Source organism: Poromitra crassiceps (genome assembly GCF_964638095.1).
Source record: "Poromitra crassiceps genome assembly, chromosome: 2".
In the NCBI taxonomy this organism is placed as follows: domain Eukaryota; kingdom Metazoa; phylum Chordata; class Actinopteri; order Beryciformes; family Melamphaidae; genus Poromitra; species Poromitra crassiceps.
In genome coordinates, this window is record NC_139624.1 from 55,267,496 (window position 1) to 55,286,415 (window position 18,920).

Sequence of the window (18,920 nt, forward strand, 5' to 3'; positions counted from 1 at the left end):
GCAGCTGGCAGCCACGGCGTCTCTGGCATCTTCTTCAAATACGACACCAGCTCTCTGATGGTGACGGTCAGGGAGCAGCATATGCCGCTGTGGCAGTTCCTGGTGCGGCTGTGTGGCATTATCGGGGGCATTTTCTCCACAACAGGCAAGTCTGCTTTCCACTCACATCGAACCCTGCAAAAAATATCCATCTTAACAAGCCATTTAATTCATTCATTTTGACTCTCAAAAGGTGAAAATTAACTGTCAATAGGGTGAGATAATTTTGCTTGTTTACAACTTATTTCAAGGTGTGTCATTTCCTTGATAATAGTGGAGTGATATGGCATGTTCTGCCTTCTTTCAAGACACTTGTTTTCAGAAGATTCTTGAAACAAGTGAAACTGCACTAGAAACGGAGACCTTTAATATTAGAGATGCCCCACTCCAGGCTCTGCCAATTGTAAGAAATTGAACTCTTCTGGTCTCCTAAATGGGCATGATTATCAGCTTGTGATTGGCTGTCTGTCATTGGTATGAAGCTTTATTGGATGACCAGTCTCCTCCTAAGTGGCAGTGGTGAAACCTCCATGGCACAGATACAGGAAGTGACTGGAGTTTGGGGTGTCTCTATCTATATAAGGTCTCTGCTAGAAACAAGCAGAGTCTCATTGGCAGAATCTTTACTTCGTTTTCAGATTGAATATGAGACCTAATGATTTAAGATTCAACATTTTTTGCAGTGTGCTTTGCCATATGCACCCAATTTATCCAATTAATAATTTACATAAGAGAAAGGTATCTTGAATTAAAATTCATCCAATCCATCCTTCCCTGTCGTTTCCCTTTCCTAGGCATGCTCCATGGCTTTGTTGGCTTCTGTTTCAATGTCGTCTGCTGTCGCTTCAGGCTGGGAGCCTACAGGCCCAGAGAGGTGAGTCCTGACGCTATGCACAACACACACGCTCCTATCCGGCACAGTGATCAGGCTATTTATCAGTGGTTCTCAACCTGGGGGTCAGGAGTCGGGACCCCCCAGGGGGTTGTGAGATTATTTTGAGGGGACACAGGATGATTGTCAAAAGAGAGAGAAAAAAATAGGAAATTATTTTTCTCCCATGATGATTACTCTCCTATACCAATGGTTTAATGTATTATGAAGCTACATAAAGTATAAAAAGGATTTCACTGAGTGAGTGAAATCTTTTTTTGGGGTCGCAGCTCAAAAAGGGTGAGATCCATTGATCTACATTACTGTGAGAAATATTTCTGCTAAAGATCAGAATAAATTATGTCAAAAGAATATGTATAATGCATGCTAACCTGTACCAAGATCAAATCAACAGTGCTATTACTGCACTATCTCTGTTTCCAGGCTGTGCAGCCACACAACCAGATGAATAATCACCAAACCCCTCTGCTGGCTGATGATGCCCCTCAGGAGTAGCTGGACCTTGTTCCATCACTGCACGGTGACCTGTTTGACTGACTAACAGCTAACTGAATGAATGAATGATTACTGAGTTTCACTGCTTTGTCATTCCAGTGGAATTCCATGTTATTTATTTTTCTTCCACTTTCAGAAGTATTGTGAACTGGTTTGCTAAAGGCCAACTCTACTACATGTCATGTCATGTGTTTTTTTTACTGCAAAAGGTAAAGCTGATCTACAATATATTGCAACATGTTATGTAAGATTGTCAATTATGGTTTGTACACTGTACCATTCACTTGATTAATAGTGGACTCTGCATCTGTTCATATGTGGTGCTGTAGAGATAGAGACATTGTATATTTCACTACAGACCTTTGGATAATAATGCATCATCCGTGCCCTATGAGCAGTTCTTTTATTTCTTTTGACATTATTGCCTTTATATGCCATGTGATGGTGTTTGTGTCTTTGGAAATATCTCAGGCTTTCTGTTCCATTTGCTGTAGTAACAGATGATGAAGTTTGAGTAGACGAAGTTACAAGTTCATATGAATGGCCTTCAGGATTAATGGATGGCCTTCAGAATTAGTCAATCAGTCAAGTGTGCAATGGACCAAAAAAGTCAAATTTGAACAAGATGATCATAAATCTCAGCCTATATAAAACACAAAGGGACTTATATAAAACTGGGTTCATACAGTCACTTGTATTATATTTAGGCTTTTTGATTCACTGGCATTCATTTTCAGCAAGTCTCTTTATGAGTAGCTTGGGACTGAGGAGAGAGATGAGATCATCTGAAGACTGCAAACAATGTCAGAATAAGCTATATCAAACGTTCTGGAATATCATAAATTATATGGATGTTGTTTACAATGTGTGTGTTTTTTTAAACCTTTATTCAGGGGAAGTCTGAGAGCAATGCTCTGTTTTTCAGGATCGCCCTGGTCACATTTACACCTGAAAGCTGACCAGTACAGCCACAGTCTGATCTGCTGGCCACTGAGCAGCTACAATGGAGCAGTTTGGGTTAAGACAGTATGGCAATCCATCGGTTAAAGACAAAGAAACAAAAAAACATGAGTCTTGGGAGATTAGGGTTAAGGGCCTTATTCATCAAGGGTACCTATTTTATAATATCTAGCATTGCACACTGCAGAGAGCAAGGTTTATTCTGTAAGCAGTGCCAATGATGTCAAAAATGTCTTAAATAGTGTCTTAGTTTTGGTATTCCTCTCTCCACAAACCATGTGAATCACATATATGTAACTGCAACTGCCTGTAGGAAGCATTTCTTAACTTTTTATCTTATTTCTACACAGTATATTCATTGCTTCTCGAAGCCAGTTTACCAGTCAGGTTAAAGAAATTGCATTTTAACAAGAACAGTTCTTCCCCAATCAGGGATTGAACCAACCAACAAACTGTCAGGTAGTGAAGGATAAACCAACTGTTCATTCTGCTGAGCTACTTCTGAGCATACATGAACTCCCCTTCATCATCTTATTTCCACAAGGGTTCACACTACTGATAACAATAACATGAGTGAGGGGTTAGAACCAGCAGCCTTCTGCACATCGACTGATCTCTGAACTACAATAGCCAAAGATCTCTTCCATCTCATTCATCAGCTTATTTTTGAGTGCTCAAATGATTGGCTGTATTACTGCATCGCTGACCAACAACCACATTGCTTGTGCCTTACAATCAGCTTATCCACTGGTTGTTACTGTACCTCAGTGGTTCTCAACTGGTCTAGGCTTACGACCCACATTTTTCCTAGTCATTAAGTCGCAACCCAAATTTCAGATTCCTCAATGTCTATACGCTTTTTAAACCAGTTTAAACCGGTCATGCTCGCAGCAAGCAGGCCATGTTTGGTACCAATGGATTTCTTAGGCCTTCTAGTTTCAGAGGATACAAGTATCTTCAATCTGGCTTTAAAAGTGAGCTCACTACAGCCTCTGAAAGACAGCAATGTTGGCCACAGACACCGGCGTTCTCAAAGAGGAACTTTTTTTCATACACACACATCCGCGATCCACTCAAAACGGCCCCGCGACCCACTTCTTCCCACCATTTCTTAACATGAAAGGAGTGAATCCTTAATAGTTTGATTTCCCGGGCCGTCTCAGCCTTTGTGCTTTACATGCACTCCGAATTTCCAATAAACACCAATCACCTGCTTTCATAATTTTGGAAGGTCCGGAATTGATGAACTACGAAGTTCACCATGAAGGGACTCGAACCCTCAGTCTTCCGATCCAACGTCAGACTCCTTTTCCATTAGGGTACCTTCTTCATTTGCCACTAGAAAAAGGTTTTTGTTATGAATCTTTTCAGGATCAGAAATTTTTTGTCCTCATCGAAACCTTTATTTATTTATCGAAAGACCTCAGTGGAACGCGTCGGGTCACTTTTTGTGTTAATTTCTTATGGAAAGAACTCTACATGGTGAGGTAGAAGATTGTTAAGTTGAACGGACTGCAGCACACTGGCACATTTTGTTCTCTTCTAGTTTATTTCAGTTTTGCCAAGCAGACTTGAATGAAGTGTTTTCAGTGCAGGGAAGAAGAAAGAAAAAAAAGGGTGGTCTAACATTTTTTGTGAAATGACACTAGAAAAATGAGATGAGATGGCGTTAAGTGTGGCCATTCATTAGAGACATAAGCGTAACTCCAGCTTGGGGTCTACCAACAGTGCATCAAACAGCAGAGACGGACACACAGGAGAGTGAACTCCACAACAAGCATTTTGGTTCATCGTCCCTTTCTGAAATCAAGAGGACAGTCACCAGCTCACTATGGTTACACCACAGATGCAGGCTTTTTGCATGAACACATTTAATCCCTTTTTCTCCCATAAAGGCTCATCATTGTATGTACTGTACTTGTATTCTGTTAAGAGTCGAGACTTGTAACACAATACAATACTGTACATCCATCTCTTAATTGTTTTAGTAAAAAAATCTGACTTGCCTGTCCCACGTTAACACTTTTGGTAGATTCTATGGGAAGCTGTGGTGGGATCCTGTGAAGATGCTCACCAAGCAAAATCAACAGTCAAATACATTTTTTGGTAGTCTATAAGAATAATATATAAGTTCAACTATTTACAGATCTTCCAAACTCTGATGTATTCTTATTTATATATAATACACCGCCAAGGTCTACCATGTATGTCAGACTAGCCTTTGACGCAAGTATTTATAAAGATGTAAAAGTAGTAAACTTAGTTTCAGTACAAACTGCTGTACAAACAGGCAAAAAGTGGATGAGCATTAAAACAAACAAGGTTTATGTTCAAAGACACACTGATATATACTGTTTTTGATAGTAACTCAATGAGCCCCAACAGTAGGAAAGGTGGTAGATCTGTATGGTCGGATATTTCTAGAAATACAGTTCTCTTGTCAAAATGGTCAAAATTTAATAGCCAAGTTTCTCTCAATCTTCACTGGATTGGCCTTGAAATAGATAAAAACCACCAGTTAGTGCCACCAGTAGTACTAGTAGTAATAGATTTGGATATCACCGGAGTAAAAAAAGAAAGAAAAAGAAAAACAAGAAGAAGATAAAAAGGAATTGACAGAAATTACCCTCCAATGGAGCACTGACATTATTTCAAGTATGCAAACAAAATCATCACAATTATCAAGGCAATGATTCAAGAGGATGAGCTGGGGAAAAATACAGAAAAGTTACACAAAAGGCTTATTGTTGCATATATAATCGGCCACTTTGAGGAGAAGACGGTGGGTAGAAATCGAATGACGACACTCAGATGTGGACACAATTTGGTGTTGGGGGTCAGTGCGGGTTCTGACGAGAGATTTTCCAAACTAAACAAATACATTTCGTGGCTAGTAGACCTCGCTCTCCCTTTCGAGTGATTGGCCCCCGGCGCAGCCCCCGCCTGCTTGTCCAGACTAAAAGGAGGACCTGCATTGTCCCTTCATGGACGGTCAGTTCCCGGTGTCCCGCTGAGGCCCAAGGGCTGTGGTCTGTGGCGCGAGGCGGCTCAGTTGGTCAGTGTGCTGGATGCTCGGAAGTAGGAGAGGAACTTGAAGCACAGGCTGACCACGAAGTACCAGATGTTTCTGGCCATCTGGGAGCGGGCGATGAACACCCTCCAGATGAAGACCAGCAGCAGCGTGTTGAAGGTGTAGCGGATGTTCCTTAGCCTGGGGGAGGGAGACAGAGAGAGGTAAGAATATCTGAAGGGCCAGCTTACACTAACAGGCAAAAGTTTGGACAGGAAACACCATATATTTCTTTATTTTTTCCTATTTTCCACATTTTAGAATAATAGTAAAGACATCAAAACTATAAAATAACAAATGGAATCATGCAGTGACCACAAAAGTGTTAAATAAATGTAAACTATCTTATATTTTTGATTCTTTAAGGCAAGAAACACTACAGGTGAATAGGGCATTTTTTTAACTAAAAGATATCACCATGAAACCTCCCCAGTTGATTATTTACATTAAAGGGATAGTTTACTAGAGAGAGAGAGCTCTGGAGGCTGCTGCTTCAGAGCGCCGGGTCTCGATACACGGTGTGCTCAGCGTCCAGAACGCTTGACCTATTTCAGTTAGTGTATGGAACTAGCTGATAGGACCCCACTTCAAACAAACCGAACTATCCCTTTAAGACAAGTTTTCTGAAAATTTACATTCAAATATGTAAATGAGGCATTATCTAATAAATGGGTGCTAATTTGCATACATTTCCAGAACAGACATGTCAAGTCAAGTCAAGTCAAGTTTATTTGTATAGCCCTAATTCACAAGCATGTCCCAGAGGGCTTCACAGAAAATGGGCTCTATCGTTGCATCGGCGTATAAACTGCGTTTAGTGCCAGGCGCAGCCTAGATTAGTGGGTGTGGACCAGCGCACTTGATATCTTGGTGTTGGCGCAACAGGTGGCCTTAATCATTATAACCACGCCTTTAAGCCTAAAATTATGCACTATCTGCTCATTGGGGAACTGCAGTAAACGAATCACATGCTTCACTTTTCAGCTCCAATTCCACGGAGCGATCCAGTCCGGCTTCAGAAAAGCTGAGGGCTCTGATCTCCCCCCCTCCCTTTTATCCCCTCTTGTCTGTCTCCATATATAGGCTATTATTCCATATTATTCTCAAACCAATCTAACTGCAGTTTAAATACTGCAAGCATGTAAATACGCTACATTATACCAAGAGCAAAGTGAAAAGAATGTTCTAAACGCATCAGCTAGAAAAATATAGCCTATCCATATGATGAGATTAATTAGATTGGTGAAAGTTTGTCCAGAATGATATCGTTTTGCTACCCTTTCTTCTCCCCTGCTGCACAGGTAGGATGATGCACATAAATATAGCCTACATTATGTAAAGTCATTGCATAAATGTGTTTTTATTGTAAAACTAAAATGTGAAGTAGAGCCAATTTATTGGAGCGGACATCACAGTAGGACATGACAGTAGAACCGCGTTACACTGTCACTCATCTAAATCACGTTAAATCTACAAGGGATATATATAGCCCCAATATCACATATATGTTTCACATAGGGTGGTGTTTTCATTTCGATGTTTTATTTGGTCCAATATTGAAATGTTCTACAATTGCAGGTTGTGTTACCATTACACATTATTTAGATCTACCTTTATATCTATTTCGGCTCATTTGGTTGCTATTTATTAGCGCATTTGGTTGCTATTTATTAGCGAAATGGATTAGCCCAATGCATGCTGGGAGATTTCACATGCCAGGCAGTGAACTTACAACTTCTTTTTTCTATCAGACGTGTGTTGTGTCTGTCTGAGCGAGGGAGTCAGAGAGAGAGAGTCGTATTGTGCCTGTCAGACTGATGAGCATGCAAGAGAGAGGGAGTGACACAGAGAAGGGTGACAGAGGAGAGGCAGAGGAGCGCTCCGCGCAACTGGCGCACTGAATAGGCCTGGTTTTCAAAAGCGCAAAGCGCTAAATTTACGCCAGGTGGGAAGATATCATTAGGCCAGTATTTAAGGCCGAAACGCCGAAACGCCCATTCTCGCCCATTCTGGGACTGCGCCCGGCCCAGTTCGCCTAAAGCGCATTTGGGGGTCTAAAGCCATGTTGATATCTTCCTGAAGCAGGCGCAAGGCACGTTTTTTGCGTGTAAGGCCAGTTTTTGCGCCGAAGGCCTGTGGGAGAATAGGGCCCCACATGTCAAGCTAATTCTAGCTGACACAACAGTAGCAAATTACAGTAGTAAACATCCTTTTGTTGACATATTAGAGCCAAAGGTTTTTACTGAGGGAATTTTGCATATCCCTTTTTATCACTCCATAAATCAGACAATACTGTCAACAGTCATACAAATAAAATACAAATCCATTTTCGCCATGTTTTTAGGAATAAAATGTTATATAAATCAGGCTATGATTGAATGAAATAATGTATGAACAAACCCCTCTGTAAAACATTTAGAATATAGATAGGAATAAAACTGGAAAGTTTGGTGCATGCAAGTGCTACTGAAGTGGAGATTTCTGTCTCAGAGTATGAGAAAAAACATTTTGAGAAAACGCCTTTGGATCAAAATTGCTGAAAAACATATCACATTCAGGTGTATCCAGACTTTTTTACTGGCAGTGTATATGAAGAAATGCAAAATCCTCACTACTCACTTCCTCAGATGCTGCCTGGCAGCAGGAATCTCAGACATGTCTTCATTGAGGACGTACTTCTTGGTGCCGATACAGTAATTCTCGATGTACTCCGGCCAGTTCAGCTGGCGCACATCAAAGTTAAACGTCTGCAAGACAGGAGGCAGAGATGGGAGGCTGTTGAGACAAGGGCACGACTAAAGTTTCTGTTGTCTGTTGAAAATGTCTTGTGGTATTACAATCAATGCTTGAAATCCCACACTCAGTCTGTAGAGGGAGCAATAGGCTTACTACTGCTATTTTAATGCAGTATATTCCCAGCGAGCAGCAGGCAAATTCCCTAAGCTGGCTGCTTTCTCAACCATACCAGGGTCAAATAGTACACACAAATATTTCTGTGTTTGCTTTAATCTGCTTATAGTATCAGATGAGGGGCTTATCTCCATTCATAGTGTCAGGTGAAAAGGAAGAGTCCACTCGCTAATACTTTCCTGTAATTCTCTCAACTTTCCAACACTCTCTGACTTGTCTTATGTGATGGAGCTGGAATAGGTATCTGTCAGCACTGTGGGCCATGTCAGGCCTGTGTGTGGATGAACCTACCTTCCTGTCCTCTGGGGTGAGCTGGCTCATCAGCATGGCCATATTCTCAGAGTTCCACTCCCAGTCCTGGTTGCTGAAATACTCCAGCAGGCCAATGGCCTTGTGGAGACGGTTAAAGATACGCATCATCCTGGAGAGAGAGCGTGAGAGAGAGACACAGAGAGGTCAGTCAGAGGTTACACCACAATGGACCTTATGGTAATCCACTTTAGATTTTCAGCGCAGCAGGAGGCAGCAAGTCTTACTGGGGCTTCTGTCCAGTGAGGCGCAGGTAGAGGTCATAGATGAGGGCGGGGAACTTGTGGCTAACCAGGATCCAGTACTGGTTGATCAGGTAGTTGGAGGTGATGTTGGCATTGGGCCTGCGGAAGGCCTGCTCCAGGGGGTTCCTCTTGAAACTTGACATCACATGGTGCTCTGCAAGGGGCGCATGGATGAAGAGATGGATTACACAATAAACTAGTGTTTTTACTTGATTGAAGGCTTTCTAGTAAAGGCTATAAATGCCAACGCAATACTAGATGCACTGAAATAAAAGATGGTCATTCATAATAAATAGCAGAATTTGAACAGTCGCTCGTAGTTCACATGTTTATTTATAAGAATCAGTCATCAGAAACAGTGAAATAGGCAGATTCCTGACTTCCAGGAGCCGCGGCTGACGTTCATAATACATGTAATGTGATTTGACCTCGAGTAGCCTATGGATTAGCAGGCAGACGCAGTCACAGCATGATCTTAGCCACCAGGCAGCACAGCTGGCCCCTCCTCCCAGCGTTCGGCAGCATTCACCCACAGATAAAAGGAGGGAGCCACGTGACCTTCACACATTACATCACACGCAGCCCGTACTGCAAGTTGCCATGGCAACCGATGTGTAGTGGTTGCAGGGGCCACGTTGACCAGATCCGAGGTGACAGCCAGATGTGGCCCAGCTGCCTGCGAGGATCACCATTAACCTTCAGCTGCCCTCCAAGAGACGGCCCACTAAGGCTATGCTGTGCTTGGGTACAACACTTTGCCAGAGACAGCAACAAGGTGACAAGGTGCCGGCAGCTGGTGGGACTCAGAACCACTCGAGCACACAAATGGCCTGGATACTCCTCCCACCTAAACTGTCTCTGTAATTACACATCCAGGAGGCAACTAGGCTCCACCCCCCCCCCCCCACCGTGAGTGCATCTACTGTTATTTGGTCTCCGCTGATCCTCTTGTTCTTGATTAGCTTCCTTCCTAGCTCTTATTTGGGCCAGTGAGATTAGTGTGCCCTATCCCTCTTTAATAACTGAATTGAATTGCAGTGATGGGGCTTAATCCCGCTACAAGCCATCTGGTAGCAATTTCCACGGTCAAGGGAGCATATTTGCTAATCTGAGAGAGAGCGAGAGCAGGGGAGAGAGAGAGAGAGAGAGAGAGCGAGAGCAGGGGAGAGAGAGAGAGAGAGAGAGAGAGAGAGAGAGAGAGAGGGTCCCCTGTCGCCCTGCTGTGTTTAACCACAGCCCTCTAATCTCAACGCCCTCGATGACCGCTGGGATGGAAACAACAGTTCTCATTCTCCTTGTGCGTTTTCACCACTTGTATTTATCATACGCTCAAATAATAAGAACAGATGACAGATCATGCTTCCACCACAACATCAACACAAACACTACTGAAATACTCATTCGATAAGTCTCTAAAATTCAGAAACAGTATGTCTCTTTCTAAATTCAATGAGATTCAAAATTGTATATATATATAAGCGGTAAGATATACAGAACCATATTTTCAGATCTGCTTACAGTAATGACATATATTTTGGGGTAGTGTGTCTCACTAATTCCCTCCAATTTGTTAAATTCGTCTTCTGCCAGTTTCCACCAGGTGGCAGACACTCTCCGTACAACTCCCAACCACACAGCACAACGTCACCACAGCACAGGGTCAACAACATGTCAAAACATTGGAGTATTGATTTGTGATGATGAAAAGCAAACCGGTGTGACAATATTGTTTGCCGGCCAGCAGACACAGACAAAACAACTCTATAATATGCCGCCATGGTGACAGGCTTACCGTTCCCCTCAAGCAGGGCACAAATCATGTACCTACCAATCTCTCCCCAGTGGAAAGGGTTGATGCCGCCGGTCGTGCAGTTATAGACCAGTGCTGATTTAGGTCTGCAAGGTGTGTGGGAGTAGAAGGTCAGTAGAATGCCCCGAGCAAGCCGAGGCCACCAGTCATAAAAATACACAAACATACATTTCCCAGTACCGCTGCAGTCTGTCTGTGTAAGCAATAGGACAATGGTGCGATACAAAGTTGATCATAAATTGCATTGAGACAACCTATGGAGTTCATGCAGACAAATCAGAGTGCTGACGAGCTACGCATATACAGTACCTGGGCTCTGCGAAACAGCATCAGGGTCAGTGAAATCCATCTTGGCCCTTGACACACTTTTCAATGCCGGAGTCCATAATTCACACTTTCATATTTAATAAGGACTATTTGTATGCTTTGTGGCAGTGCTGGTATGCAGCCACATGCTCCAACGTCACTTAAGTGATGTGGGACTTTGAGTCAAGTCACTGTTGACTGTGTTAGAAAGCTTTCGAGGCCTTGGTAACCCCCTCCTGGCCTGAAGATGGTGCTACAGTAATGGCTCATTTCCACCACATATAACAGCACAGTACAGCTCTACTCGATCTGGTCTTACCAAATATCTATTTGATATAGACTCTGTTTCCATAGCAAGTTTACTTGCCTCCGCCCACACCAGAGGCCTGTACTACAAAGCAAGATTAGTGGTTTAGCGAGGTAACTTCAGGTTTAACCCTGGTTTGGCCGTGCTACGAAGCTAGTTAACTTCTTACCGACATATATTTCCATAGCAACTTATGCTTCACACTTAACCTGGTCCGCAGCAGGTTAAGTTGCAAGGATAAGATTAGACCTTAAAAGGCACCGCCCACGAACCAATCGAATCAGCAGTTTGGAAAAATGGCCAACCCCTTTCTGGACGAGTTTCCCATCGAGGAAGGAGCACGAATAGAGAGCCCCAGGAACGAGTCCGGAAATCATCGATGCTAACAGCCCTGGTTCTTCACAGTTTTCGCCTATGGGAGTTTTGAATGGGTTTTTGGCGTGATGCTTCTAATAATCTCTCTGGGCAACGCTGGCTTAATCAAATGCGAACCAGTGTTTAGTAACATCATCTTCACACACGAGGCCCACTTTTATGAGTTTTGAAGCTTTTATGTGCCGTTAAAATGGTGGCTAGCTAGCAAACGGCTAAATGAGACTACACTTTTGAATCGATGGAGATATATACGTCAATAACGTCACCACTCAAAGGACGAACACGGAAATTCTCTTTCCCTCACCTGGTTCAGCCCCGTTCAGCCCGGGGTAATCAGTGCACACATCCAACAACAGTCCAGGTTGAGTGCTGACGTGACGTGGAAGCCTATGCGACAGTGTGTAGTTCTGGATTAGCTTAGCTCGAGCTTTTTACTTCTAGGGCTCGCATTTACGCTACAAAACTCATGAAAGTGGTCCTCATGTGTGAAGATTATCCCACTGAACCTTGGTTCGCGTTTGATTAAACTTGCGTTGCCCACAGACATTATTTGAAGCATCGCGCCAAAAACCCATTCAAAAATCCCATAGACAGAAACAGTGAAGAACCAGGAAGTTCGGGACTTCCGCATTCAGCCTACAAAAATACGTCATCCCTGGGGCTCTCTATTGTAAGGGGGGCTTTGAGGAGAGAAAGAGTGTTTCGTGACCGGCAGGATCCATTTGATCATTCAGAAAAAGAAAAAAGGAAAAAAAAAAGGCTCCTGTTGAATTAATCAAGGGCTACTGTAAAGCCTTGCACTTGTTGCAGGCTACATTTAAATTAAGCCCTACTTACCACTTTGGAATATGTTTTTATATATTAATTTTTGTGCTCTCAAGTAGCCTATACGTTGTTTGACCCCGCAGATCGATTGCAGCTGAATAGTGAGTGGAGAAATTTCACTAAACCGGCATAAAAAGGTTACATAAACGTCTCCAAAGCGCACGGTGCCATGTGCGCAACGGAGCTGAGACTGACGTTGGGTTGGAATTGAAATGGTCACACATGCTAGAATAGCCTACTACATCTAAGCAATTTAATATGGGATCACCTGCACACAGGCGATCCCATATTAAGATGATTCATATCTAGGCTACTCCTGCATTTTGCAGCTGCAACTGTGTTGCTTTTGGCCTGTATGATGTGATTGAACTTCATATTTCCAGCATCATTATATGAAATATGGAGATATACGACTCTGCTGACAATAGCCTATTATGTGACCACAAAATAGGCTATTCTTGAGACAAAAAATGATGAGACAAAAAAGCGAGATGAGCTGGGCGGGGCTGCGTTGATACCAGCGGTGGAAATGTGCCATAACTGACTGCTTGGACATGTTTGCCATTGAGAAAGTACCCCATTGCCCTACAATTGCTGAAGGTGCGAAAGCTTTATTCACCTCTGTAGAGTAATCACTTTCATTGTCTATTAAGAAAGGAATGTAAAACTATGACAATGGATTGTGTGTCTCTTGATAATAAAAGTGGGACATGATTTGCATGATTCCATTATGGAAATAAAGAGGAGTTATCTATATTCCATGTATTTGATGTTTGAGTGAATCACGGGTAGTGTGTTATGTAGAGAAACTCTTTGGGATTAGCTTCTTGTGCTGCCATTCTTAGTGACATCGTGCGACTGTGTTTTGGACTGCATGTATTAAGCACATTTGGTTGATTATTTGATCAGGACTGCACTTGAAAATGGCAGTGATTTAAAAACCTTTTGTCATTTCAATACAATGTGTGGTTAAAAGATAAGGTGTTGTCTGTATCCATGACAGTCATAGAAAACATGTCAAGCTTACATACATCTGATTTGTCCCAATAGATGATCTTTGTTGAGAAAAGGATATGACGTCATGTGGATAGGGCAGGCATTTCAACATTTGAGCAGGGTGCTACTAGCTGACTACAGTACCACTCGGCTGTGATCTTTTTTTATGACGTTTTTTTGGTTTTCTCCAGTTGTAGTTGTCCAATTCCCCCTGCTGTTCCGGTTGTTGCTCCACCCCCTCTGCCCATCTTGGGAGAGTTGTAGACTAGCACATGCTTCCTCTGATACATCTGCAGTTGCCAGTTGCTTATTTTCAAATGACAGTGAGGAGTTTCACCGGCAGGATGTAGTGCATGGGAGGATCATGCTACTTCCCTCAGTTCCCCTCCTCCCCCCAACAGGTGCCCTGGCCGACCAGAGGAGGCGCTAGTGCAGCGACCAGGACTCATACCCTTAATTGGGCTTCCCACGGCCAATTGTGTCTGTAGGAACGTCTGACCAAGCCAGAAGTACTGCTACCGGGAATTGAATGCTGGTCCCCACGGTAGGCGAGTGCTTTTACCTCTACACCACCCACATGCCCCGGCTGCGATCTAAATAGCCTTGACCCTGGAAGCAGCACTGACCTGTGTACTGCAGTGTACCAGCCAGCAGCTAGGGTGAGGTTGATGACCACGTCCACGGGGATCAGGTCGGCCACCGCATCGTTGTTGGCCCTCATGGTGCGCAAGATGCCCTTGCCGGCCTGATACAGGACAACACTGGGTTAGGCCCCCGAAACTAGACTGTATTCATGAGGCTTTCACATTCAAGAATAAGAAACCGCCAAAATACATTTACTTACAGCTATGAAGACTCCGCTTGGCCCGTTGAAGTTGTCGATCCAACCCTAAGATGTGAGAAGAGAGAGAGAGAGGAAGTGTGTTAGTGTAATCCTTTCCCTAGGGAAACTCTGTCTGCCATAACACTCAAGTGACGCCATCACGTTATAGATCCTAACAGCAATGCTGACGCCATTGTGTATGTGTGTGCTGAATCAGCAATTCGGGGATGTGCTACTTCCTGGGGAGAGCGAGGATAACGCAGTGATTGTCGACTTCAATTAGACCCCATTAACAATGAATGAAACCACTGGTTATAGACTGCTGCAGGTCCTCCTGTGTGCGACTGGAGCCCATTATGTGGTCCAGGTCGGGGCTTATCCTGGGTCTAATAATATGCTCTGCTGAATGACAGGCGCACAGAAGATGAACAGACCAGTGGTGTTTTTAACACCGCAATCTGTTGATGGCTTCCAACCAGTCTAAAGCAAAGGAGGAGTTTAATATTTGACCCAAACCTGGGACCTTACCACCTCTATGTCACTCGATGGCTTGCCTTGGAAAACGAAGGAACTTATATGCATCTTACATTGTGTGTGGTTGTAAACAGACCACACATACATACATACACACACACACACACACACACACACACACACACACACACATGCATAAGCAGTCCCATCCTCCTTGCCACATACTTCCTACTGGCGCTAGCTGGCAAGGCGATTGCCTGCATGGCCAAGCGCGAGTGAGGCCTTTTGAAGTGTTGCTGCCAGGCTAGGCCATACTTACGGCTGTAGGCTGTACACAGACTCAGAGCCGGGAAGTTTCTTAGGCCATGTTCACACTACAGGCAAATCCGATTTGCTGCTGAAGTTGGTTGGCTTGATTGGTTTCCCAAATCTGATTTGGGGGAGTGTCGTCCGCACTGCCACAAATCTGATTTGGGCAAGTGAAATGACCATCATCTCTCGCCATCCAAACAAACGCGCTCCTGAAAAAGGCAGAATTGCTCTCAACGAGACTCCCCCTGTATAATGTAACCGAGCGAGGCTGGTGCCAGGTTTATTTTCCGTTCCGAGGCACACATAGCGTCAAGTATACGCACTGAACACAACTGCTTCCGTTTATAGTCTTCAAAATAAAAGAATACCCTGTCCTGTACTGTGTAACACTGAACATGCAGAGCCTCCAGACACGAGGCAACTAAATAAATTCCATAAAATGCTTACATGAATGTTAAAAAAATCACAGTGCTGAACTCCTCGACGTTTGGCAGTGCAGCAGCTGCAGCCTGGGAAAGACAGGGATTTTATTTTGAAAGTTATGACCAGAAGTGGTGTATAAGTTTATGGATAATTACTGTAGGGTTATTGTGATTTTGGCTTGAATTGAGTGTACCTGCACTGTAAATCCTGTTAATTGAGATACAGATGAATGTATTTCTTGTTATTGTGCTGTTGGCTTTGCGTGTTCAGGGGGCTGTGATCTCAATCTTATTGAGATGCAGGTGAATGAATGTCTTAGTTATTATTCTGTCCTTAAAGTGTAACTTACCCCCAAAACACTTTTTTTCAGCTTTTAACCAATATATATGACTTTGGGGGTGGTGTGTGAAGAATTCTGGTCATAATTTCCACATTTGAGACCAAACTGGTACTATTGTACCATTTGTATCATTTTCAGCCGCATAAGTGCCCTCTATGGGTTCAACCCTGCTTTTTTTTTGCCCTCAAAACTGCACAAAATGTGGTACAACCTGACACGATGAACCAAAGACTATGGGATTTCAAGATAGTAACTCCCGTGCTCCCCCTGTACCCTTTCCCAGCTCCTGACAATTCCAAGTCTATTCCCATGATGTCACAAGCATTTTCCTACCAATATGGCGCTACAATACACACAGCTCATTGGCTGTTTGTGTCACTTGACCTGTTAATCACCTGTTAATTGATTACAATCGCCTGTTATTTTCCTACCAAGATGGCCATGTGGTGATGTAACACAATACTATCAATAAACACCACTATAATCATAAAAGGAAGGAAATGGCATTGTGTTGCTGTAAATCATTCCCAACCTTTTTCATACTAAGGAGCCCTAATTTAGTTCACATTGGGGCAATGGACCCCCATATGATGAGATGTGGTTTCTAAGATGCAAATCTGTTTCTTTTTTCTTTTTTTATATAGCCTAGATATGATTTTGTCCAGAATTCCATATATATTAGGTTGAGAGATAACAGAGAATCCTGGAAGCCTCTCAAGGACCACTGGTGGTCACCGGACCCCACATTGAGAACCACTCAACCACTTTGTGCAGAGAGAAGAGAGAGAGGAGGACTCTTCTGTGCCCCTTTTTCACTTATGCACCTGTGGCCCCTAAACTGTCTCTGGATAGCAGCAGGCAGCAGCAGCTCGTTACTTGCACCTTGGTTTCTCCCACAATCTGCTCTGCTGTTTCACTCACGTCTTCCCCCCCCCCCTCTCTCTCTCTCTCTCCCTCTCTGTCAATAGTCACAGCTGTATCTGTAGGTTCTTCACAATAAAAATTGTCCGGGGTGCTTTGTCAATGAGTTCGCCTTATATGAATCAGCAGAAATGTTTCAAAATGGCTCCAGACTACTAAAAGCGACCAGGATTAAAAGCTAGTCTAGCAGATGTCAAACAGAAAAAAAAAGAAAAAAGAGGGAAACTAAACTAAAGCAGACTACAGCCTAAAATCTATTTTCCTGGTTCATTTTTGACGGGGAGGAGAAGGCAGGTGAAGTGACACTCACCTCCGACTTATAGGCTACTCAGCTGCTGCAGCTGCACTGACGCTCTGCCCCGTCTGTGACAAGCGGCTTGTCCAGTGGAATGCAGCGGTTCGCGCAAACAGATGCGGGATTCCCGCAATCCTGCGCCCAATTTCAGACACTGATTGTGCAGGAAAGGGGGGGGGGGCGCCTGGGCACACACCAGCGATTTTTGTTTGTTTGTTTGTTGTCGTTTTGTGAGGGCTACAGAGCGCCCTAGCCGAACTGGCGCCCCAGGCAGGAGGCTGTTTCACCTGTAGGGTGAGCCGCCAGCCCTGAGGAGGAGGGAGGGGGGAGAATGTTGTGTTTGTACTACTCTGCGGCCCTGCTGCAGCTCTGCTCTGCGCTCGAGAGGAAAAAGCAGAGGTGCACTGCACCTTTGGACAAGAATCACGAACAAATCCCAAATGAAAATTAAAAACTGAGTTCATAGCGTTCTAGAGGACAAGTTTGACAAGTTAATAACGTGTTTACCTCAATGCAGAAATCTCCCATTGTGATTACATTAGAGCGTGTTCAGAGCGGGGGGTTTGTCCTGACTATTGTGCTGTGGCCGGCGATAACCAGGCTCGCGTCACCAGGCTCTTTTAACGATACATGGCAATAAAGTAGTTTGCCACTGAATGACCAAATTGATATAACTTTCAACCATTTTGAGCAACGCTGTTTCCATACAGGCCACCAGCGTTGGCTAGTTGTTGATATTTATAAAGATTTTGTAGCTCTCATATAACTTTTTTTTAGGCGGTGGGCAAACTGTCATGGCATCGATTTCCGGTAAAAGAAATTCTGTCTGAGCACAGCCAAAGAGTATAGTGAGACAAGAGGAGACGTTCATTTCTTGGGTTTTACCATAGGTTTTTTCAAATAAGCAGCATGCCGTTTTGTCACATATCTGTGAGGGGGGAGGGGCCTTTTTGCATCCAGGCCCAGGGGCCTGTCAAGCCATAATCCGCCGATGCTGCTGAGAGGTAGTTGTGAAAAATAAATGTCGATAAAGAAGAAAGTACACATTACTTCCTATTTTCAGTGAATGTTTCTATCTATGAAGTAGCTCCATTATGAGCAAAGTTTGCTAGGTGCACTGTCTTTCTGGCAGTGTTTGCATGTCTGCTCTCTGCTCTTCAAGTCCCCGCCCCCTGCAAAAGACACTCTCAAATCTGATTTGGGTGATCAGCGCGTCCACACTGAAGACATATCAGTCGAAAGCAGATTGGAAACTACCTCCATATGTGGTTTGGGACAAGTGACACGAATAAGATTTGGAGCTTCCAGACTCATAAAACCAATCTGGATAGAATCATTAATACGTCATTAAAGTTCACAAATCGGATTTGGCCTCCTAGTGTGAACATGGTTCCCAGACCTCAAACAGGCTGCGTTCCGATCGGCTAGTAGTTCCCAGCGAAGTGGACTGCACACGCACAGGGTATTCAGCCATATTACTTAACATGGCTGAAGACCCTGTGCACAGTCCACTTCAAAGGTGAACTACTAGCAGATCAGAACGAAGCCAATGACTACAGCTCCTGATACCAGAGAAAAACAAGGATTTCCTGTGTTTTTCAGTGATTTTACTAAAGTAAACCTTTCATTATTATATGCAAATGTAAAAAGTGGTGATACCAAATATATAGGGCTCTATCGTTGCAACGGCCTTAAATTAGCGCTTAGCGCCAGGCGCAGCGCAGATTAGTGGCCGTGGACCGGCGCACTGGCTATTCTCGTGTCGGCGCTACACGCGGCCTTAAGCATTATAA

General features: G+C 43.7%; 2 protein-coding genes across 3 annotated transcripts in view; one reads left to right on the plus strand and one right to left on the minus strand.

The window, feature by feature from the left end:
- The window catches only part of LOC310793987 (endoplasmic reticulum-Golgi intermediate compartment protein 2-like), an 8,089-nt gene extending 5,844 nt beyond the window's left edge, over positions 1-2,245 (plus strand). Inside the window, exons 12-14 of the mRNA XM_083655867.1 lie at positions 1-145; positions 834-913; positions 1,355-2,245. The exon at positions 1-145 is cut by the window's left edge and continues 18 nt beyond it. Of these exons, the coding sequence (XP_083511993.1) occupies positions 1-145; positions 834-913; positions 1,355-1,426 (297 nt within the window). The 3' untranslated portion in view covers positions 1,427-2,245. The remainder of the gene's footprint in view (positions 146-833; positions 914-1,354) is intronic.
- Positions 2,246-3,974: 1,729 nt separating this feature from the next.
- Positions 3,975-18,920, minus strand: part of LOC310793714 (fatty acyl-CoA reductase 1) — a 104,982-nt gene continuing 90,036 nt past the window's right edge. The window contains exons 6-12 of one of the 2 annotated variants that reach the window (XM_083655575.1): positions 14,384-14,428; positions 14,166-14,284; positions 10,749-10,816; positions 8,903-9,074; positions 8,658-8,787; positions 8,076-8,203; positions 3,975-5,597 (exon numbers count right to left, since the gene is read on the minus strand). In XM_083655575.1, the coding sequence (XP_083511701.1) occupies positions 5,435-5,597; positions 8,076-8,203; positions 8,658-8,787; positions 8,903-9,074; positions 10,749-10,816; positions 14,166-14,284; positions 14,384-14,428 (825 nt within the window). In that variant the 3' untranslated portion in view covers positions 3,975-5,434. Of the gene's footprint in view, positions 5,598-8,075; positions 8,232-8,657; positions 8,788-8,902; positions 9,075-10,748; positions 10,817-14,165; positions 14,285-14,383; positions 14,429-18,920 lie in introns of those variants that run through there. The other variant, XM_083655576.1, reaches the window with a different exon arrangement.